The sequence below is a fragment of the Leptopilina heterotoma genome, unplaced genomic scaffold (genome assembly GCF_015476425.1).
Source record: "Leptopilina heterotoma isolate Lh14 unplaced genomic scaffold, ASM1547642v1 Lhet_36, whole genome shotgun sequence".
Taxonomy (NCBI): domain Eukaryota; kingdom Metazoa; phylum Arthropoda; class Insecta; order Hymenoptera; family Figitidae; genus Leptopilina; species Leptopilina heterotoma.
The window spans coordinates 417240-442532 of NW_025111040.1; the positions used below are offsets into that span (position 1 = coordinate 417240).

Sequence of the window (25293 nt, forward strand, 5' to 3'; positions counted from 1 at the left end):
CAATAGAGTCGTTATCTTTAAGTCGTAAATCCATTAAATTTTCAATGAACCTGAGAGCATTTCGAAAATTCATAGTATTTGCTAACTCCACTTCTAAATTTTTCGTTCCATGTGCCATACGTACAAGATATCCATTTCCATCTTCAAACGGGAAAGCCGACCAAGACCACAAAGGTCCCCACATTTTGACGTGTCTAGCCAGGTGCAATAGCTGATGAACATTATAAGTACATTTTTCAATTCCGTACAAGTCTTCAACTTGATCTACGAACAAATACAAATATGTGTCGGCTAAGTTAATCTTTTCACTGTTGATCTCTGATTGTAACAGAATGTGAATAGCTCTTACAAGCAGCAAGAAATGGTCATAATATTTTTTTTCCAGTTTATTTTTCAGAAGAATCGGTCCATAGAAAAGAAGAAAGGCTCTTAATTCTGAAGCTTTCCAGTGTTTTATAACTTCTAGCGATCTTGGCGTCCGCGTAACATTATCCTCAGGTTTAATATCAGACATAAGTAAGTTAATTTCTTCCTTTGTTTTTGGGCTGATGTAAAAAGCTTTATCTTTATTACTTGTATTGAACCAAAGAAACAGTAACATTTTCATAACGCCCAAAAGTACAGCGTGCATATAGTCTGGCACGAATCCTTTTGATGGGTCAAAATGTGGAATGAGAAATGTAATCGACGGCCCTTTTATACCTTTTACGTGCTCCTTGCCAGTGAAAATCGCTTTCGTTGCCTGGTTCAATATTCTTTGTTTAGTTCTTAGCGTATATTCCTTATCACTGTTTGGAAAAACTCGTTTACACCCTCTGCCTCTTCCTCTTTGATAATTCTCACCAGGATGCTCACAAGTAGGGCAACTGCATTCACCATTATACTGCATTGTATCCATACCAGCAGCTTTAGCTGGAGCATCCAATGTAGCAACTGGAGCAATCACCTTACTAGTTACAGTTTCACCTGTTTCCTTATTTTTCCAATTAACTCCATTTTCATACATTTGCCTTGTTTCTTCAACAAATGGTTTAAGAAATGATGACATCTCCGGTTTATGCTTGGACTTCTTGTTACTGTAGTATAAAGCAGAAAGAATTTGAAACCTTCTTCTATACCTTGGGTGGACATTTACAATTTGCGCTTGTAAAGCCCAAAGTTGTCCAGTGTCATTATCCGTCGGGATCCCGTCAGCGTTCCAAATTAAACATAAATCATACTTCCCCATAATTACTGTGGCTTTCAAATGCTTGAACTCATGACCAGAAGTTATATCGTAAATAATGTGATCTAGTTGCTGAGAATTGCACTCTTCTTCATATTCATCTATGAAACGTTTCAGATTCCCGACTTCGAATGCATCCTGTATGGCAGTTGTGATACTAAATTGCATAATCAAACCATTTAAATCGGAGTTCGAACAAACGTTGCAGGTTGTGTTTCGTGGGATTAGATCCAATTTACCTATATAATTAAAACATACATCACAGATCCTGTGTCTGATGAATGTTTCAGAGAACGAATGAGGCATTAATTGATTTATAATTTTTAAAACAAAATATCTCGACTTCGGGAAATTACTGGCTCCTGGTGGCAATGTAGATACAATAAGTTGTATTGTCTTGTCCAAAATTTGTTTTGTTCCTGCACTGGAAATATGAATATCCAGTATTTGGCGTAAAACATCCCCATTTGACGTGTCTGTTCCTTCATACAGTGGTAAAAATAGCCATTCACTTGTAAATTCTTTATCTTCGTCGGTGCTAATTTCAAATTCCGAAAGAACAGAATTTGCAAAAGTATTAGAAATGATTGATACACTTGAAGAAACATTAGACAGATCATTCATCCCGGAAAGTGATTCAAAATTACTAATAGACACATTTGCGTTATCGGATAATGGTTGACTATTCGAAGCGGTAGAATCAATCGAAGCAAGAGACAAAATAGCTTCTTGTAAAGCAGCGCTACTATTTGAGCCGGATCTCGATGGTGATAATAAGAGTGAATTAATACTAGTCGAAGCAGGAGAACTAACTAAGACATCCGATGTTGACAAATCATCAATTTCTACAGAAGCTCTATTACTTGAGTTTAATGTCAACGACAATGATGAGGTTGAAAGTTGACCAGTCGAAGAATTGTCAGCTAAATTATCCGATGTTGTTGACCAACTATCTTCTGTGAAACCAGAGCCATTGTCGGGATCCTATAAAAGAAAATGTTTACAGACATATAGTAATCCCAGAAATCAATGTAGCTGCAACTTATACCCAATCATCAGCACACACTTTATTTTTCAACATTTTATGTTGGTTTTACGCAAAAAAATATTACACTTTAAAATTGATTGTCCAAAATACAATGGGTGTTGATAATTGTGTGCTAGTTGGAGCTTCTTTAATAACTATTGCTCTACTTAAAAATATCTTGGTATTTTGATGTTGATGTTTTTGTTAAAACCCCCAAGCAGAAAATCTATTATATTGCGGTACTGACCATCGGATTTTTATTTCCCCAACACTAGCTCGCCAATATTTGGTTCGTTCATACTGGGATGCTATTCTGTAACTTCACTTTACTCTAAATCCACTTCCATTTCACACACACTCTCATTTTCATATCCACATCACCCTTAATTTTATTTCACTCTCAGTTTCGCTTAACACTCACTCTCTCACTTCATCTTTACTTTCATATACATTTTACCCTTTTAATATTTAATTAGTTTCACATTCACTCGTTTTTAGTTCAGAATTATTCTTACTTAGCCAGAACTTTCACTCTCAATTTCACTCACTCACTCACACACCACACCACGTTTTTTTACACATTCTTCACTTTACCCTCACTGCACACTTACAGACTATTACTCTAGCACCACCCTGACTTTCTTACTCACTCTCATTTGAATTATGGGGAAGGAAAAGTAAGGGTAAAGTGAGGGTAAAGTGATAGTGAGCAACAGTCATTTGAAGTTTGAGTGAAAGAGTAAGTTTAGAGAATTAAGAGTGAAAGTGAATGTGAAATGAGTGTGAAAGTTAGGGTGAAGCGAGAGTGAAAGTGTAAGTGAGAATGAAGTAACAGTGAACCAAACTCATTTAAAGTTTGAGTAATAGAGGAAGTAAGTGATGCGAGTAAGTGTAAGTTATTTAAAGATAGAGTATGACACTAAGTTTGAGAAATCGAGAGTTATAGCGAGTGAAATGAGAGTGAGAGGGAAAGTAAGGATAAAGCGAGAGTGAAAGTGTAAGTGAGAATGAGGTAACAGTCTAGGTAAAGTGATAGTGAGCAAATGTCATTTGCAGTTTGAGTGAAAGAGAAAGTAAGAGTGAAGCGAGAGGGAAGCTGAGTCAGAGTGAAGTAAAATTGAGAGTAAATGTATGTTACTTGAATTTAGAGTGAGAGAGTAAGTTTGGGAAATCAAGAGTAAAAGTATGTAAGTAATGAGAGTGAGAGTGAATGTAAGGGTGAAGCGAGAGTGGAAGTGTAAGTGAGAATGAAGTAACAGTAAGGGTGAAGTGATAGAGATAAAAAAACATTTAAAGTTTGAGTGATGCGGGAGAGAAAGTGAGAGTCAGAGTGAAGTAAAAATGAGAGTAAGTGTAAGTTATTTGAAGAAAGAGTGAGAGCGTAAGCTTTGGGACTCGAGAGTTATAGTGAGTGAAATGAGAGTGAATGTGTGAGTAAGAATGAAGTAAAAGTGAGGGTAAAGTGAGAGTGAGCAAAATTTATTTGAAGTTAGAATAAGAATGTAAGAGAGTAAGGGTGAAATAAAAGTGATGTGAAAGACATTTGAAATTAAGAGTGAGAGTAGGAGAAAGTAAGGGTGAAGGTGAGAGTGAGGGAGAGAGTAAAGGGAAATAGAAAAAGAAGTGAGTGAAAGATAAAGTAAGAGTGTTGCGATCGGGAAAGTGTGAGTCAGTGTGAAGTAAAAATGAGTGTAATTGTAAATTATTTGAAGTTGTTGAGTATGTTTAGAGAATCGAAAGTGATAGTGTGTGAAATGAGAGTGAAAGTAAGGATAAAGCGAAAGTGAAAGTGTGAGTGAGAATGAGGTGACAGTCTAGGTAAAGTAATAGTGAGCAAATAGCATTTGCAGTTTGAGTGAAAGTGAAAGTAATGTGATGCGAAAGGAAAACTGTGAGACAGAGTGAAGTAAAATTGAGAGTAAGTGTATGTTATTTTAATTTAGAGTAACAGAGTAAGTTTGGGGAATCAAGAGGGAAAGTATGTGAGGAATGAGAGTGAGAGTGAATGAAAGGGTGAAGCGAGAGTGGAAGTGTAAGTGAGAATGAAATAAGAGTAAGGGTGAAGTGATAGAGATAAAAAATCATTTAAAGTTTGAGTGATGCGAGAGAGAAAGTGTGAGTCAGAGAGAAGTAAAAATGAGAGTAAGTGTAAGTTATTTGAAGAAAAAGTGAGAAAGTAAGCTTAGGGACTCGAGAGTTAAAGTGCGTGTGAAATAAGAATGAATGTGTGTGTAAGAATTAAGTAAAAGTGAGGGTAAAGTAAGAGTGAGCAAAATTTATTTTGAAGTTAGAATAAGAATGTGAGAGAGTAAGGGTAAAATAAAAGTGATGTGAAAGCCATTTGAAGTTAAGAGTGAGAGTAGTAGAAAGTAAGGCTGAAGGTGAGAGTGAGGAAGAAAGTAAGGGGAATAGGAAATGAAATAAGTGAAAGTTATTTAAAGCTAGTGTGTGAATGAGAGAAAAAGTTAACTTGAAACGTATGTGAAATTATGAGTGAAAGGAAAGGAAGAGTAAGGGTGAGGGTATAAAATAAGAGTGATATGAAAGTCATTTGATTTGAAAGTGCGGGTGAATCGAGAGTGAAAGTGATTGTGAAATAAGAGTGTTTCTAACTCCATTTGAAGGTTAAAATGACATTGAGAGAGAAAGTAAGTGATAAGCGAGAATGATAGTGAGGGGAAGTGAGAGTGAAAGTGAAAATGATGTTATCGTCAGGGTGAAATGAGAGGGATAATGTGAGTTAGTGAAAGTGTGAGTGAAATAAGAGTGAGATGAGGGTTAAATAAGAGTGAGACATAGTGAGGCTGAAATAAAAGTCAGTGTGATTTACAGAATAGCATCCCTGTTCAAGAATCTTCATAGTCGATAAAGAAAGTCCCGTTGTTTGAATAATTATTATTATTATTGATAACAATAATAATATTTTTTGAGTTATTGTGAGAGTGGACTCTCAGAATTAAAAATAATATTACTGATTTCGCTGATACTTCGCTTTTAATGAGTGAATGTGATTAAGAATTTATGAAAAATAGTAGCTTCTTGTTTATTTTGCATTGCGACAAGGAGCGAAAAATTATTTAGATTTTAAAAAAATTATTTATAATCAATGAAAATTGATTATAAATTGTATTGTTAATCACATATTATACATATAAAGCATAAAATTACTTACTTCGTCTATAAAGTCCGCATCTTCGTTTTCATCCATGCTTATTTTTGACGGTCTACGTGGATGCAAATCAGTTCCGGAGTTCTTATCCTAAAATTTGTATTAGAACTAAATTATTTTCGTACATAATTAAGTAGTAAGAAGTGTTTGATTTTTATTATTTTTTCCATTTAGGAATAATAACCATAAAAAGAAATTTATTAAAATTTAATTAATTTATTTACTTTTATTTTAATCAAAAAATTTGTTCGTTCCTTTTAATAATAATAATAATAATAATAATAATAATAATAATAATAATAATAATAATAATAATAATAATAATAATAATAATAATAATAATAATAATAATATAAATAATAATAATAATAATAATATCAAAAATAATAATTAATAGTAGTATGATATTTGGCCTCTATGACAAGAATGATCAAAAATTTTATTCTCAAATAATGTAACTATTTAAATTTATAAAAACTAATAATTATAAATTTGTTGCTTATACTTACAATATAAATTATTTACACGTTGGTCTAAAAGTTTTCCACTGATTTATAACAAAGAGAATAAATTTTACTTTGAAGAAGATTCAAATTAAAATCCGTAATCACTTGAACGTTGTTAACATAACGTTTAATTGGTAACCAAGGAAACCAAGGTAACCAAGTGTTTTGTTGTATGTTGTCAAAGATAAAGTTGACATTTTCCAATTTCTTTTTTCGGTCTTTTATTACTTGGTAAAAATGGAACAATATTTATTGGAAGGCGATGGTTATTTTACCATAATTGAAAAAAGTTCAATTGCTGTTGATGAGAATGAAATAGTGGAGTTAAAGGTTGGATCAACTATCAATTATTTGTGGCCAGAGCGTGCACGACACAAAAAAAAGTATTCTGGGAAAATAGTTGGAATCTCAAGTAAGTATTATTTATCTGTTAAAAATCAAACTTCAATTTAATTCCCTGAAATTATATACTATAATTTTTAAGGTTAAAGTCACAATCGTTCACTCATGAAATTTGTAGTTAAGAAATGTTTTCATTGTTTATTTCAGCTAATGAAGCAGATTTGCTAAAATTAAAAACTCAAAAATTACAAGAAGCAACAAGAAGTTTAAAAAGAAAAAGAAACGAAAAATCCACAACAAGCTGTAAAAAAAATCAAGCACTGTCAGATGACAATCCTCAGAAGGTATTTTTATTAATATTATGATTATTACTAGTTTTGATATTGCAATTAAACAAATCTCCATTTTATTATTTCAACGATTCTTTTCTATTATTAAAAATTGTTTTAAATTTTGTTGATACTCATCATAAGTTCATTATTTCTAATAAGAAAGGTGATAAAAAAATTTTATTTTACTGAATTTTATAAGATTATAAAAGAAATTCTAAGTAATTATTAAATATGATTTTCAGAAAATAAATCAGAAACTTCTGCGCAAAGAAGCAAACATTTCTAGTGCAAAGGAGATATTGAAAACTTTGGATATGGATACTTTGGAATGCTCTACATTATCTTATGCACTAAACAATATTAATATTGCTTTACGTTTAGCAAAAGATATAACACCTACCTTGGAAAAAGCTAAAAAGGTAATAAGTATTAATTTTTACTACTCTACAAATCTGAAATAGTACAAGTTCGATCAATTTTTTACATGGTTCAATAATTTACTAAATGATTTAGCACTTTATTTATTATTTATATTTTATTTTAAGCAATTTTTAAAAGTTGATAAATCTATTTTTCAAAAAAATTGACATAAACACATATTCCAAATATTAAAGTCCTTAGAAATAAGTTTATCACTGTCCAATTTAAGGAAGTGAAATTTATTACCAAAGAATTTACAATTTAAAAAATATTTTGGCCTAACCTTGATGATATTTAATTTAAATTTTTTTATTTGAAAAAATTACCAAAACGTTTGAATTTCCTTATTGAAATAGACTTTAATTACAAACAGAGCGTTTTAAATAGAAAAAATATTTAAAAATGAATAATTTATTACAATTTTTCTACATTATCGTTAATTTTAATGGATATGTGAAATTTTTTTGTATGGAAATTGACACGGAAATTCTATTGACAATTTCTTAAAAATTTTCGGCCGAATTTCCTTACGAACTGCGTGGGAAATTCAATCAAATTACGAACGAATTTATTTTGAAAATTTTTTTTTAATTCTGCTCGGAAATTCGTATAGAATTCCGCACGTAATATCAGCTAAAAATTTCCTCAAAAGTTTTTAGCGAAATTTCCATACGAAATTCGTGTGAAATTTGAGCGAATTACGAACGGATTTATTTTGGAAATTTTTTATAAAATTCTGCTGGGAAATTCGTATGGAATTCCGCACGAAATGGAAGCCAAAAATTTGTTCAAAAATTTTCGGCGAAATTCCCATACGAAATTCGCATGATATTCGAACGAATTACGAATCGATTTCTTTTGGAAAATTTTTATAAAATTTCTGCTTAGAAATTCGTATGAAATTCCGCATGAAATGGCAACTAAAAATTCCTTCAAAAATTTTCGGCGGAATTTCCGTACGAATTTCCGAGCAGAATTTTATAAAAAATTTTCCAAAATAAATCCGTTCGTAATTCGCTCGAATTTCAGCCGAAAACTTTTGAGGAACTTTTTAGCTTTCATTTCGTGCGGAATTCCATACGAATTTGATAGGAATTCTGTACGAATCTGGCCGGATTTCTGAACAAAATTTGTAAAAAAAATCGTACGAATTTCGTAAGAATTATTTTTACCTGGGAATATAGAAGCTATTTAAAAAAACTAATTTAAATAGCAAGATAATTCTATATTTATGTTTTTGAGTATACATTAAAATTATAAATAAACTATATCATTGTTATACATTTTATATAAGTATACTTCAAAAGTAGAATTATAAAAAATTTTTAACGAGAAATAAAAATGTACCTAACCTAAAATTAACTTTCAACATTTGCTTAATTTTTGAATATTGACAAAATTTGTAACGAATTTTTCAATAATTTTTTATAAATTTATTAGATTGAAGTTATTAATAATACGTACAATTTTAATTTTGTTATAATATTAAAATATAAAAATTGTTTCAGTCATTAGAAGATTTCCTGTCAGATCAAAGTTCGGAGCTAATTCATCTTGATACCGGTGAAACGTCGACTTTCGTCATTCATGGACAACCTTCTTCTTCGAATCAAATACAGTATGATCCTTCGACTGAAAATCTGCCACGACCTGTCTTTGAAGGGCAGACATCTTCTTCGAATCGAAAACAAGATGATCCTTCGACTGAAAAAATGCCACGACCTGTCAATGAAGGGCAGTCATCTTCTTCGAATCAAAAACAAGATGATCCTACGACTGAAAATCAGCTTCGTCCTTTTATTGAGGGTCAACTTTCTTCTTTGACTGAATATCATTCTACGATTGAAGAACCACCTTCTAATTCTTTAAGACCGACTTTGGACAACCATTCTGAAGATAACATTTTAGAAACGGAAGATGATATTGACCCGAACGCAGTTAATAACACAGACTTAAATATTTTTTTATTTACAAAGCAGACTGCAAATGATCAGGTAATATAGTGCATAATAGATTTAGCAAGAAGTCTTGCGTATAGATATTTTCATTTCTCTTTTCGTTTTTTCTTTTCGTTTATTTTTCTTCTACCTTCTTTATTTGCTTGTTTTCTTCTTTTGCTTGGTTCATTTCCTTCCACCTTAATTTTTTTTCTTCAGTCTTATCAATTCCTATCCTTTATCCTCTTTTATCTTTGTCCTCTTTATTTTTTCCACCATTTTTTTAATTTTCTTTCCTCCACTATTCCCCGTGTAGAAATTTCCCTACTTCGCCTTACTTGAAAAGGGGCGCTGATGAGGAATTAGTAAAGTCAACCACACTAGAAATTTCTAGATAGGTGATAATCGGGCACTGACTAGAATGCCCTCTTTTTCAGATAGGGAAATCTAACTGGATCTATTTATGTCCCTTTTAAATATTTCAATCAGGCCCTGGCTAGAATGCCTCTAGTTGAATTCACACATTCTGATATTCTACTCAGGCACTGACAAGGCGATCTAGTTAGAACCTGTCTATTTTTCCACATCATCACCTGATAATCCAAGCGTGACGAAATTAGACATGTCCTGACGAATTTTCCTAGTTTGCGTCTCACTTTCGAAAGGGCATCTATTCAGGGCCTTATTAAAGCCTATTTTTAATTTCTACACGGGTCTTTATTCCATTTTTTCTCTCCTATCTTGCATTTTCTTCCTTCGCACTGTCAACTTCAATTTTCTCTTGTTTCTCTTCTATCGCTCTTTTCTCTCCTTTTATGTCTCTTCAATGTTCTACTTTTTTCTTCCCTTCTGCTATTCTCTGTTAAACCTTCTCTGTTCTCTATTCATACTTCTCGTTTTTTATACCTATCTCTTTTTGTCTCTCTAAATTCAAAAACATAAGAAATAATGTCTTTAAAAAACCTTAAATTTCTTAAAATTCGCAATTAGACTAGTACTGTAATTCATTTATAAAAAATTCACTACAAAAACTGAACTCTCTTATTAAACCATTATGCCATAAATTTTTTAAGTGTAATAGTTCCATAATTAATTAAAATCAAATTTTAGGCTGTCGAATTATATCCAGAGAGTGACCTTTACATAGACAAAACTGCTTTCAATGATGCAAAGAAAAAATCAACTTCCCAAGCAATATTATGTAGATTTCTTTTAATTTCTACAATTAAAGAAGAGGTTCTATTATCTAAAAGTTTGTCAAAAGAAGAAAAGGACCAGAAACAAGATGCAGTTAATAAAATTTTAAGTAAGTTTCTTATGTGATCTAGGGATCCCTTTTTAGATCTAATTCACCTTCTTTTCCTTTATCCCCCCTTATTATTATAATAATAATTTATTTATTATTATTTATTTTTTATTTATTTATTTATTTATTTCCCCTTATTATTTTTTCGCTATAGTATCAAAAGCACATAAAATATTATACTTTTCTCCTTTTACAAATAAATATTCTATTTTCCACTATTATGTCAGTTACTACCAGGATTTCCGGAAGTTTTTAGTAAATTTCCTCAACTTATCGAAATGTCCCTCTTCTAGTAAATTTTCCAGCAAGTGTGACAATCACAAAACTATTACGCATTTTACTTTTTACTTTCCGCAATTTACTTTACACATTTTCCATTCCATTTTTTTCAGATTCCACATTCCACTTTCCTTATTCCGCTTCCTACATTTCTCATTCTGCATTGCTCTTTTTACATTTCGCATTCTACTTTCACTTTCCGCATTACACTTATCACCTTCCACTTTTTACATTTCGCATAATACTTTTCACTTTCATTTAATATAATTTCATAAATTAAACCAATTTTTTACAGAATACTCTCGCTCGTTTGCCAAAAGAGTGAACTGGAAACCCGTAGATGACCAGATTATTAAATCAAGCATTCGCAGTAAAATTCGCGAGATGAGAAACAAAATGAATTGAAAATGTTTGTGTTTTACTCTAAAAATTGTGTTCAAAATGTTTGGATTTTCAAATTAAAATAGTTTTTTGACATGTTGATTTTAGTGATATTTTTGCTATTTTTATTCTCTATTCTGCAAGATATGCATTAAAAAATATGAATCACTTTTCCTTTCAATTGTTCCTTAATAAAAATTATGTGATTTATTTCTTAAAACACAAAATTACGCATTTATAAAACTGTCTTTGATTTATTGCATTTAGAGTACCTACGACTCACGTTTTCATATATATTACATTCACATATTTACATAGAATCAGTAGACATGGTTAAAAATTCTTGCGCATTCCATACAGAGGGATGTAGAAAATTGAACTGTTAAAAAGACAAGACCGGCAAAATTTGGCAATAGTTTATAGCTAATTTTTTGTTAATGATTTTCATAGTTTGAAGTCAAATCCCTTAAGAATTGGCAGGAATAAATTTCTACATAGAAGATTACATTGGTACTTTGTTGTTAAAATATTTTACATTTTGAGTTCAACTTCTTTATAAATAAGTCAACCAGAAAGTATCTCAACATTAGACGAATAATATTATCTCAAAGAAGGCATCCTGCAACGACCTGAACATCAATTAGAAAACTGGGTGTTCCCATGGAGAAATTTCCCTACTTTGCACCGTTTAAAACTGGGTTTTAGCAAGGACCAAACTTGCGCGATTTTGTTTTTGTTGATTTTTGTATTATGAGGTTAACTTTTCTCAAAAAATTGACCGGAAATGACAAGAACATCTGTGTGAAAACTTTCTTTTTGACCATTTTTAGGTTAACTTCACAAAAATCGATAAAATAAAATTATCTGAACATCACTTTTCCGAAGAAGCCAACCAGAGAAACCCCGTTTTGTTGTAATCTTTCCCAAACAAGTTGATGACTATTCTTTAATGACTTATTGATCCCTAAGGAAGGGGTTTAAAAAAGCTATATTAAATTTTATTTTTAGGATGGTATATTTTATTTTACAGATTTTGTAAATCATTCCTACAAATCCGCATTAGGGAAAATGTAACCTACTTTTTTACCTACCAGGTAAAAGAAGGACCTATAAGGGCACCATAAAGAACCGTTACGATAAGTGTTTATTTATACCAATTTTGGACAATTTTTACATACAGGGGGTCGATTCTGTAACTATCCCACTCCCACTCTCTCTTCCCACATTCCGCTTCCCACTCTCACTGCCTACTCCCACTTCCCACTCTCACTTCCCACCTTCCACTTTCCACTCTCACTACCCACACCCACTTCCCACATTCCACTCTCACCTTCCACTTATATTATTCCACTTTCTATTCCGACTTTGACTTTCCATATTCCACTTTTACTTTCTACTTTTAACATTCACACTCTACTCTCACTTTTCACTCCAATTTCACACTTTCACGTCCCACTTCCACTCTCACACACCACTCTTACTTTTAAATGAAAATACCTGATTAACGATTATGAGTGTAAGGTTGAAAGTGTGAGTGTCAACAAGGCGTAAAAGTGAAAAGAAGATATAAAAACTAGAAGTTAGGAAGTCAAAGTGGAAGATAATAAGTGAGAGTGGGAAGTGCAAAAATACATAATGTAGGAAGTAGGAGTAGGAAGTAGAAGGTATGAGTAGAAAGTGTGTGTGAAAAGTAGAAGGTGTGAAGTAAAAGTGGGAACTAGAAGTGAGAGTGGGAAGTGAGAGTGGGAAGTAAAAAGTGAGAATGGGTAGTGAGAGTGGAAAGTGGATGTGGGAAATAAGAGTGATAAGTGGAAGTTGGGAAGTGGGTGTGGGACTAAAAGTGGGAAATATAAGTGAGAGTGGAAAGTAAGAGGATGGAAGTGGGAGTGGGAAAGTTACAAAATCGACCCCCCGGTCAAAAGTAGGCCCCATGGCCTAATAAATTCCTCATTAACCTGATTTGAAATTTATAAAAATTGAAATAAATAAAAAGAATAGCAGGGGGCGGAGCCCCCTAGTATTATTATATTTTTATATATTATAACATTTCCATACAATGTTGTCTTAATTATGCTTAAATATAACCTGACAATGTTGACATAATTAATCTCGGGCAGAGCAGACATAATTAATGTTGAGTCAATGTTGTGTGTACATTGTTCGGAAATTTTTGCAATATTGCTATGCAATATCGGCACAAATTCGCGTAAGTCTGTAGGGTGAGATACTCATGTGATACTCAAGCAAATTTTTTGTGATACTCACGCGAATCTCACGCGAATCTCACGTGAGATACTCACGCGAGTCTCACGTGAGAAACTCACGCGAATTTTTCCACCTGGGAACTTGAAATAATTTTAAAAAAATTGATTTAAACTTTTTTAAAATACAATTATTTCTAAAAATTAATGCTTTAATACTTTTAGTATTCAATTATTGTTAAAAATTTTAAATATGTAAAATTAATTCTTCAAACAATTTTCATTAGAAAATTCTACGAGAATTCAATTATTTAAATACAAAAATGAAAAAATGATTGAATAAATGAATGTTTCACAAAATTGAATTCTCATAAAGAATTTTATCAACAAAATTTTTTAAATAATTGAATTTTTTTGACGAATTTTAATAAAAAATTTTTTAAATAATTACATTTTTCGAGAAATTCGGTTAATATTGTATTAAAAATAATTGAAATTCTATGATGAGTTTTATTTATTCATGAAAATAATTGAATCTTTGTAAAAAATTTTATTATTTATGAAAATAATTGAATTATTGCATTAAAAAATTAGTTAGCCGAATATCAATTTTTTTGACAGAAAAAAAAAATTATTTACAGACAATAAATAAAAATATATATATATATTTATTTATTCGGAAAGTTCTTGAGAAGGAATGCGAAAACGGCGCACGAATTTCTGCAAAAGGTTGAAAAGCAATTTCCCGTTTTACTCAAATAGGGCGTTTCGTTTCCGTTAGTCGTTTTAGGTCGATGACTTAGGGCGATTGCGTGACAAGGAAATAGCTTGGCAGTGATCAATCCGAGAAATCATTCCTCAGAATAATATTATTGAGCGTTAGTTGGAGTTTGCAAGAGCTTTCTTGTTAAATAGCTTATATTCTCCTCAGTTAAGTAACAACTTTGGTGATATTACAGCTATTTTCCCCTTTGCACCCCCCACCCCTTTTTCCTCTTCAGAGTCAGAGGATAATATATCCACTTTATCCTAAGTGTATTTGCAATTTCGAAATATCTCATCATTCAAAAGTACTCCGTTTTACTGCCTTTAGCCTTTTATATATTTGTGGAAGAAAAAAAATAATTTTTTTTTTGTAATAAAAAATTCTATTCTCAAAGAAGGGGAAAAATTTTAATAGTTAGTTAATTTTCAAGAAATTTAATATTTTATTTATCTATTTATTTATTTAATAAAAATTAAAGTTCTTGGGGCTAAAAGTCCTTCAAGTTAATTAAATCTTCATGTTTTATAATAATTTATAATAATTAAAAATTTATGAAAATAATTGTATTATTGCGAAGAAATTTGTAAATAATTGAATTCCTGTTTGGAATTATTTTTGAAAATAATTTAATGTTTGTTGTAATTAAATTTTTTTTTAAATAATTGAATTATTATTCAACATAATTGAATTTTATTACTTTTGAAAATAATTGAATTTCTACAATTATTACTTCTAATTTCTTCAAAATTCAATTTTTTTTTAGTGTTTTCAACAAAAAATAAAATTAAAAAATTTTTAATTCTATATAAATATAAAAAATCATTAATTTGTTAGGTTCCTTAAAAATTAAATGCTTTAAATAATATTATTCAAAAATTCTAAAAAAAATAATTGAATTTTAGAAGATCTGGAGATGAAATTTTCATAAAAAAATTTTCCAATGATTTTACATTGAAAGTGTATTAAAAATTCAGAGAAATCATTTATAATTAAAATTCTTCAAAAAGTTTGATAATCTTTTATATTTTTTCAAAAATCAATTTTTTTTAAAGATATCAAATTTCAATTATTTTTCAAAGATTTTACCAAATTTTAATTTTTTTTAAAAAGATTTTACTAAATTTCAATTATTTTAAAAATATTTTACCAAATTTCAATTATTATTCAAAGATTTATCAAATTTCAATTATTATTCAAAGATTTACCAAATTTCAATTATTTTTAAAACAATTTACCAAATTTTAATTATTTTAAAAATATTTTACCAAATTTCAATTATTATTCAAAGATTTATCAAATTTCAATTATTTTTCAAAGATTTTATCAAATTTCAATTATTATTCAAAGATTTACCAAATTTCAATTATTATTGAATTGATTATTGAATTGAATTGATTTAAAAAAATTTCAATTGAAATTTTAGAAAATAATTGAATATTTAAAGCGTTATAACAAGAATTTTAGGAAATGAATTAAATTTGAAAAGATTTTTTAATTAAATTCCTTGAAAATTTAAGGGAAACAAAAGTATAAAAATATTTAAATTTTTGTTATAAAAAATTATTAATTAAATTACTTTTCTTTAAAATTTCTTAAAGTTTTCAATCATTTTAATTTAAAAATTCTAACAAAATAATTGAGTTTTGGAAGAATTTATTACAGTGACAGTTTTTAGAAATAATAAAATTTCATGAGGTTTTTTATTGAAATTATTTGAAATTTTAATTTTTGTGGAAAAATAGATAAAAATTAGTTTTTAAATTTTTGTTTAACAAAAAATATTAAAGTTTTGAACAATTTAATTTAGAAATTCCAAAAAAATGTGTGTCTTGAAAAAATGTAATTGAATGTTGTTTTTTAGAAATAATTGTATTTCCAAAAATAATTTGAATAAATTTAAACAATTGAAATTTATATTTTTTTAAAAAGGAATAAGAATTTTCTTTAAATTTCAAAAAGAAAATCTTTTGCATTTTTTGCTTATATTTTCAAAGTAAAAATAAAATTGAAAAAAAATTATATCATAGTGAAAGTGGAAAGAAAAATTTTTGTAAACAAAAAATGTAAGTGAAAATGAGAAACGAAAAAAAATGAAAATGTATTTCGAAGTGTAAATGAAAATTTTCGTAAATAAAAATGATAGTGAAAATGAAAAGGTATAAAAATGAAAATCTTTGAAAATAAAATTGAAAGTTGAAATGAAAGTGAAAAGAAAAAAACTGTCAACCATTTCTTTTTTTATTACATATTTTTTCGTTAGTATAATTTTTAGTAATAAAAGAAAAAAAATTCCAAAAAATGCAATATTTAACGTACGTGATGAAATAAAAAATTTTTTTATTCAGTCGAAAATAAAATATCTGTTTTGTTTTTTTAACGAGGAGAGGTTGGGGTTTTTATTCTCCTGCATTTTTTGCATATTATGTAGTATTTTTTTTTTTTTGTAGAAATAAACAAAAATGAAAAAATGGAAAATATTGTTTTTTATTTGCTATATTACTGAATTCTTCGATCTGCGTGTTTGCAAAAATTAAAGAGTAAGAGATACAAACGTTTTGGTCTGTTATAAAAAATTTTTCTTTTTTTAAAAAAATTATTGAAATTTAGAGAAAAAAATATTTTAATTAATTATTAAAATTACATTATAATTATTATTATTATATAACAATAAGTTAAAAAAGTTAATAATTAATTTATTAATATAAATTAATTATTAATTTTCTTTTGTAAACGTACTCGAGAAGGGTGGAAATTGTTTTTCCATAGACATTCGATATAACATTATTTTCTAATAATAATAATAATAATAATGAAAAACAGGAAAAATATAGTAGAACTTTTTATAATAAAAAAATGTATTTGAATATTTTTGCTTATCATATTATTAACTCTGGGCAAAAAGAATTTAATAAATAAGAAATGAAGAAATTTCTTTGAATTGAGAGGTATTACATTATTTGCTTATTATTTTCCGTTTCTTTTTTTGCATTGCTCATTATGAAGTTATTTTTTACAAAGAAAAGTTCAATTGGACATGAAGTAAAGTGTGCCAGAGAGACGTGAAAATAAAAAAAGGGATGATAATAATAAGAGGAAAGCATTTCAAATATTATTTGAATAATAATAATATTCTTGAAATGATAATAAAATTAATAAAAAAAGAAACAAGAGAAATTAAATATATAAATAATATGGTATTTTTTGAACCCGTTTATGGAATAAATACCTAAATAAATCTAAAACAAAAATAAAAAAACCTTTTTTTCGCTGTTTTTACATAAATTTCTTTGCAATTAAATTTGATCAAAATTTGCAATTCGTTTTCTTGTATTTTTTTTTGAAAATTTTTGTAACAAAACTTTTCACTGAATTTGAATTATAAAATTAATTGTTTTGAAAATTTCTTGTTTCTTTTCTTTTTTTTTGAAATTTGACAAAATTTCCAATTGTTTCAATTTTTAAAAATTATTTTCGGAAATACAATTATTTTTAAAAACTTTAATTACATTTTCTCAAGAAACAAATTTTTTTAGGTATTTCTAAATTAAATTTTATTAAAAATTTCAATACTTTTATCAAAAATTTTTTTAAAAATTTTAAAATAAACAAAAAATTAAAAACATGACCTGATTTATTTTTCGACAGGAATTGAAATTTCATATAATTTCAATGAAAAACTGTTCAAAATTAAATTATTTCTAAAAATTGCAATTGTAATTCTTCCAAAATTAAATTATTTTTTTTAGAATTTTTGAATTAAATTATTCAAAATTTTAAGAATTTTTAAAGAAAAGTAATGTAATTGATAATTTTTCAAAACAAAAATTTAAATATTTTTATACTTTTGTTTCCCTTCAATTTTCAAGGAATTCAATTTAAAACCCTTTTCAAATTTAATTAATTCCTAAAATTCTTGTTATAACGCTTTAAATATTCAATTATTTTCAAAAATTTTAATTGAAATTTTTTTAAATCCATTCAATTCAATAATAATTGAAAGTTGGTAAATCTTTGAATAATAATTGAAATTTGGTAAATTGTTTTAAAAATAATTGAAATTTGTTAAAATCTTTTAAAAAATAATTGAAATTTGGTAAATCTTTGAATAATAATTGAAATTTGATAAAATCTTTTAAAAAATAATTGAAATTAGGTAAAACCTTTGGAAAATAATTGAAATTTGGTAAAATCTTTTAAAAAATAATTGAAATTTGGTGAATCTGTGGGAAAAATAATTGTAATTTTGTAAAATCTTTTAAAAAATAATTGAAACTTGGTAAATCTTTGAATAATAATTGAAATTGGATAAAATCTTTTAAAAAATAATTGAAATTTGGTAAAACCTTTGGAAAATACTTGAAATTCGGTAAAATGTTTTCAAAAGTATTTGAAATTTAGTAAATCTGTGGGAAAAATAATTGTAACTTTGTAAAATCTTTTAAAAATAATTAAAATTTGGTAAATTGTTTTAAAAATAATTGAAATTTGATAAAATATTTCAAAAATAATTAAAATTTTGGTAAATCTTTGAATAATAATTGAAATTTGGTAAAATCTTTTAAAAATAATTGAAATTTGGTAAAATCTTTTAAAAAATAATTGAAACTTGTTAAATCTTTGAATAATAATTGAAATTTGATAAAATCTTTTAAAAAATAATTGAAATTTGGTAAAACCTTTGGAAAATAATTGAAATCCAGTAAAATGATTTCAAAAGTAATTGAAATATGGTACATCTGTGGGAAAAATAATTGTAACTTTGTAAAATCTTTTAAAAATAATTAAAATTTGGTAAATTGTTTTAAAAATAATTGAAATTTGATAAAATATTTCAAAAATAATTAAAATTTTGGTAAATCTTTGAATAATAATTGAAATTTGGTAAAATCTTTTAAAAATAATTGAAATTTGGTGAAATCTTTTAAAAAATAATTGAAACTTGTTAAATCTTTGAATAATAATTGAAATTTGATAAAATCTTTTTAAAAATAATTGAAATTAGGTAAAACCTTTGGAAAATAATTAAAATTTGGTAAAATCTTTTAAAAAATAATTGAAATTTGGTGAATCTGTGGGAAAAATAATTGTAATTTTGTAAAATCTTCTAAAAAATAATTGAAACTTGGTAAATCTTTGAATAATAATTGAAACTTTTTAAATCAATTCAATTCAATAATAATTGAAAGTTGGTAAATCTTTGAATAATAATTGAAATTCAGTAAAATGTTTTCAAAAGTAATTGAAATATGGTAAATCTGTGGGAAAAATAATTAAAATTTTGTAAATTCTTTTAAAAATAATTGAAATTTGGTAAAATCTTTTAAAAAATAATTAAAATTTGGTAAATTCTTTTAAAAATAATTAAAGTTTAGTAAATCTTTGAATAATAATTGAAATATTTGGTAAAATCCGAAATTTTAATAAGTGTAAAAAAGTAAATTTAAAAAAATTTTAATTTACTTTGTTCGAAGGTAATTGAATGTTAAAAAATTATGATAAAACAATTCTAAGAATTACTTATTTATAAATATTGTAATGTTATTTTTCGTAAATAATTGAAATTATAAAATTGATATCTTCTTGTTTTATAACAATACTTTTATATGTTGTTTAATTTCAAAAAGGTTTGAATTTGAAATTTTTGAATGACTTACTTTCTGTGGAAAATTAATAATAATTAAATATTTATTTAAAAAAGAAGTTATTGATGTTTTCGAATATTTTTACAATTAAAAAAATTCGTAAAAATGTAGCAGAACATTTTTTTGAGTAAAATTATTTCCTTTATTTTCTAAAAATTTAAAAAGTTTCATGTTCATTTTCAATTAAAACTTGTAATTTACAAATAGAATTTATATAAGCATTTTTTTACCTTTTTTTAAGATTTTTGAAATTGTAATTAAGAAATAGAAATTATGTAAATTATATCCTTATGAAAATTTTCTACAAAAATATTGAGATAAAGTTTAAATAATCTATATTTATATTGTTTTAAAACAATTTATTGAATTTTCAAATAACCATTTTCAAATAACCATTTTAAAAAAACCATTCTCAAAAATGTGTATGAAAAACATTTTTTTTTAAAAACGGAAAGTTGAAATAATTCGTTGTAAAACAAAACAATTTTATAAAATATTGTTTCTTTTATTCAATATTTTTTTTATTTTTGATTTTCATTGTGGAAGAATTAAATTTTGTAGAAAATTTCTAATTTCTGTAAAAGGCGAAGATTTTAAGAAGAAGAAGAAGAGGATGAAAAATAAACATTAAAATATATTTGGCAAATTCTAAATTTAACGAGGAAGGGAGTAATAAGAAAAGAGGCCTTGAAATCCCATGTGGCTCGCATATTCATTATATTCTAAAAAACATGGCCTGACTCTTGAATTGGTCCCAGGGGTCGAATTTCGACTCGGTACCGATGAGAAACGGAAATCTATTCACTGCAAAAAGCAGATGGTCCGTCAGTAATTCTCAGACTCCGTAAAGGCGAGGAGCTTCTCTTTCAAAATTCTCCTTAAAAATCAAAGAAAAAAAAACTTTAATTTCTCTTATTTAGTAAAAAAAAAAAGGTATTTTTATCGAAAAAGGGGAAAAAAAGTATTTTTTTAACAACAATATTTTTTTTTTTTTGAGGGAAAAAAGGAAAAAAAAATGTTTTTCCACTTTCTTCTCACGGTGTTGATTCAAATTTGGCTTGTGAGGGGAAATACAATGGAATCGAGTCCAACGATTGCTTCCACGACAACAACATCGACAACAGCAACAGGAACAGCGACAACGGGATTTAATTCGAGAAATGAAAAATCAATTCACGATAATTCGGCCGAACATGTACAAGTAATGAGGCCGCCGTCGTTTTTCGATTTGCAAAATATGCACACGACTATTGTCCACGGAATGCCTTGTGTTTGTAATCTCGGATTCAGAAGTGCAAATTTGAGGGATGATTATCATTTGAGTGAAGGTATTGGAGCACACAAACTTCATACGAGAGCCGCAACTTGGAACGAGGCCAGGAAGACGTGCAATGACGAGGGTGGACATTTGGCAATTATCAATTCGAAGAGAGAAGCCGAAGTAAGTGTTTTTTTTATTTTAAACACAATTTCGTCAAAGAAAAAAAAAATAGTTATTTTCGTATCAAGGGCGCAAAATAGGTGATTTCGCCAGAGTCGTAATCACCTTTGCGCCCATGATGCTAACATAATTTTTTGTCCTAACTGCATGGAAAGTATGTCATTGAGGGCACGAACAATTAAACGCTCATATTAGTTAAAAATTAAACTCTATATAAATGTTAACTCTTTGAAGTCTATAATGATAGAAGTTTTAATATAGAAATAAGAAAACAATGTATTCTGGAAATATAGTAATTGCCAATTTTTATAACTGAAATGTGAACAAAATCAAATGTGTCATAATTTTTTTTTAGAGAAAATCGAAAAAAATTGCACATTTTTCTAGACAAAATAAAACAAGTTCAAAAAGTTCTGCATTTTTATAGTCAACATAAAAAGAAACTCGAAAATATCACATTTTAATGAAGAAAATCGAATAATTAACATGCGGGCGCAAAATACTCTTCCGCCTGCTCGAAGGTAGGGGAAGCGGGCGCAAAATATTTTGCGCCCGCTCGGAGGTTGGTGAGCGGGCGCAAAATATTTTGCGCCCGCTTCCCCTACCCCTGGGTGGTAATGATGAGTTACTTTGCGCCCGCTCTAAGTGCCCGAAATGACATACTTTCCGTGCAGGTAGGACAAAAAAAAATTTAGTAAAAATGTTCATTAATTGGAATTAGTGACTGACATTTTGCTTTTGAATTAATAAATTTTACTACTATATTTATTATTATTTACTATTTACTACACGGAGAAAAATATAAAGTAACTTCTACTATTTTTATAGTAAAACATTTCTGGTAAACTTTTATTACTTTCGGAGTAAATTTTGCTACGTTCGAAGTAAATTTTACTAATTTTTTACAAATATGTTTTTTGAACGTAGTAAAATTTACTTTGAACGTAGAAAAATTTACTACGAAATTAGTAAAAGTTACCAGAAATGTTTTACCATAAAAGTAATAAAAGTTACTTTATATTTTTCTCCGTGTAAGTTACTATTTCGTAGTAAAATTTACTAATTCAAAAGGAAAAAGTCATCCACCAATTCAAATTAGTAAATATTTTTACTAATTCAAAAGAGAGTAAATATTTTGTCTTTATAATTTCAAATCAAAATTCCCCCAAATGGTTGGTAAAAAAAAATTTGATAATAATAATTAATAAAAGAATAAATAAAAATTGCCAAAAGATATAATAAACAAAAATTCATAGAAAAAAAATAGTTTGAATTCAGCAAAAATATAGTTTTCATTTTAAAAAAATAAAAGAAATAGTTTGGATTCAACAAAAAAAAAAATAGTATAAATAAAAGATTTTTTGATTCTTCTGTTTGGCCTAAAAAAATAATATTTTGAATTTCACAAAAAAAAAACATAGTTATGATAACAAAAACAAATAAATAAAAAAAACTGTTTGGATGTAACAAAAAATAAATAAAAAAAAAAAAATTTTAATTATTTCAAGAAACTTTAATAAAATTCTACACGAGAATTCAATTTTTTTTTTACAAATTATAACATTTCTCAAAGAAATTCAATTATTATGAAAAATTTCAATTATTTCAATAAACTTTAATAAAATTCTACACAAGAATTCAATTTTTTTTGCAAATAATAAATTTTTTTTAAGGAAATTCAAGTATTTTCATAAATTACCATAAAATTCTTCAAAGCAATTCAAATATTTTCAAAAATTTTAATTATTATTTCAAGAAACTTTAATGAAATTCTACACAAGAATTCAATTTTTTTTGCAAATAATAAATTTTTTTTAAGGAAATTCAAGTATTTTCATAAATAATATAATTCTGCAGATGAATTAAATTATTTTGAATCTTAATGCAATGATTCAAAAAATTCAATTATTTCAAGAAACTTTAATATAATTCTCAAGAATTAAGTTATTTTTACAAATAATAGAATTTTTTAAAGAAATTCAATTATTTTTGCGCAAATAATAAAATTCTTCAAAGAAACTGAATTATTTTCATAAATAATAAAATTCTTGAGATGAATTAAATTATTTTGAATTTATATTTAAGAAAAATTATTCGCAAGGTTTCAATTATTTTCATAAATAATAAAAATTTCACTGGAATTCAATTATTTACAAATTTTTTATAACATTTTTCTAAACATTCAATTATTTTTGCAAATAATAAAACTTTTCAAAGAAAATTAATTATTTTCATAAATATAATAAAATTCTTCAGATGAATTAAATTATTTTGTAGTTATATTTAAGAAAAATTATTCGCAAGACTTCAATTATTTTCATGAATTTCGATAAATTTCTTCAAAACAATTCAATTATTTTCAAAAATTTCAATTATTTCAAGAAACTTTAATAAAATTCTACACAAGAATTCAATATTTTTACAAATAATAAATTTTTTCAGAGAAATTCAATTATTCATAAATTTTTATAATATCCTTAAAAAAAATTAAATTATTTTCCAAAATTTTAATAAAATTCTTCCCACCAGTTCGAGTATTTTTTATAAATAATAAAATTCCCCACGGAAATTCAATTACTTTTAATAGAATTTTAATAAAAGTTTTTTAAAAAAATAACATTATTTCTAATAACTTAGAAAAATTTTTAATAAGAATTGAATTATTTTCGATTCAATTTCAATTAGATTCGACTAAAAGATTTCAAGCATTCAATTATTTTTTATAAATAATAAAATTCTTGAGAGGAATTAAATTATTTTCAAAAATAATTCAATTCTTTGCCTGATTTCAATTATTTTAAAATAAAAATTGAAAAGAAATCCTTTAAAAATGTAATTATTTTTAAAAAAATGTTGATAAAATTCTTTATAAGCAGTCAATTCTAAATAGTAATCAATTATTTATGTTTATATTAAAACAATTGAATTCTCGTAGTTGAATTTCGATAAGAATTGATTTAAAAGTGTGAATTTCAAAAAATTTCAAAAAATGAATTGTAGGTAATAAATACTTGAATTATTAATATAGAGAAAATAAAATTTTTATGATTTTTGTAAATCGAGTAATACAACCTTTTTAATGATGAAGTTTGATTTTTCGATAACAACTTTTTTTTTTATTAATTTTTTAGTTTTATAGCTACTTTTTGCTTTTTTTTAAAAACCAACTATATTAAGTTCAAAGTCTGCAGTTTGGATTTGACAAAAAAAAAAAAAAAAAATACAAAATAGTAAATAGTATAAATTTGAAAAAAAAAATTTTTTTAAAATTATTTGGATTCACAAAAAAATAATAGTTTGGATTTAAGAAAATAATAAAAAAATTTGACATTGACAGGTATTGATGGACTTATTCAATAAATCCGAACCAATAAAGAATGCGTCCTATGACAATGTGGCATTCTTGGGAATTCACGATTTATATAAGGAGGGAGAATGGGTGAATGTTCTGGGCGATTCACTCTCAAAGTCTGGCTACACTCGCTGGAGCAATGAATGGGGTGGACAGCCCGACAATGGTGGGGGAAAACAGAATTGTGGTGTCTTTATGAAAGACGGATCTCTCGACGATGTCTCTTGTGATGTACCATTTGCCTTCTTTTGTGAAATTCCAAGACTACAATTTTTACATTAAATTTACCCTCAAAAAAAAAAAAAAAAAAAAAAAAATACATATAATATAATCAACTATATCAATAAATATTATTGCATTTTTTCATTTAGTTTCCTACCAAGAAAAAATTCAATTTTTTTTTTAATAATTATTATTCCTGAAAAAAATTTATTTGATTGAAATACTTTGATTCAAATTTATCAAATAAATATTCACTTGAATCAAATAATTTTTATGTGAGCCAAATTAAATGGCATTTGCTTCAAATAATGAAATTATTGGTTCAAATATAATTATTGATTCAAATTTATTTGATTTAAATAAAAATTATTTGATTTAAGTGAATATTTATTTGATAAATTTGAATCAAAGTATTTCAATCAAATAAATTTTTTTTCACTATCACAACGCGAAAAAAAACTTCACCATTTATTAAATATAAAGTAAATATTTAATTATTATTTTTATCTGATCCGTAAATTTTCAAAGAGATGGAAAATAAAATTACATCTACGTACGATGGGTTGCTCGCCTAGTGGCGCAATATTGAGAATTTAATTTGACACATTAATGGAATATTTTCATTTAGATATTTTCTTTTCGTTTTTACAACTTCAGTTATTGCAAATATTATTCGTAAATTCACTTTAGCTTTAAAAATTGAAAGCGTTAATTTTTTTCCTTTTACAAAAAAAAAACGACAATT

The 25293-nt window shown here is 26.6% G+C and overlaps 3 protein-coding genes across 5 annotated transcripts in view; 2 read left to right on the forward strand and 1 right to left on the reverse strand.

Annotated features, from left to right (window-relative positions):
* The window catches only part of LOC122505523 (follistatin-related protein 5-like), a 477342-nt gene that overhangs the window by 71148 nt on the left and 380901 nt on the right, over positions 1-25293 (reverse strand). The gene's annotated exons all lie outside the window — the stretch shown is intronic.
* On the forward strand, positions 5930-10927 carry LOC122505527. 2 transcript variants are annotated; one of them, XM_043617208.1, is made up of 5 exons: positions 5930-6339; positions 6477-6613; positions 6844-7020; positions 8530-9015; positions 10839-10927. In XM_043617208.1, the coding sequence occupies exons 1-5, from the start codon at positions 6165-6167 to the stop codon at positions 10866-10868; spliced, it is 1005 nt and encodes a 334-aa protein (XP_043473143.1). In that variant the 5' UTR covers positions 5930-6164; the 3' UTR covers positions 10869-10927. The 2 variants fall into 2 exon arrangements, with proteins under 2 accessions (XP_043473143.1, XP_043473142.1); XM_043617207.1 differs by lacking the exon at positions 10839-10927 and adding an exon at positions 10069-10828.
* On the forward strand, positions 20346-24674 carry LOC122505530 (hemolymph lipopolysaccharide-binding protein-like). Its single transcript, XM_043617212.1, has 2 exons — positions 20346-20974; positions 24312-24674. Exons 1-2 carry the CDS (start codon positions 20549-20551, stop codon positions 24606-24608), a joined length of 723 nt encoding a protein of 240 aa, XP_043473147.1. The 5' UTR covers positions 20346-20548; the 3' UTR covers positions 24609-24674.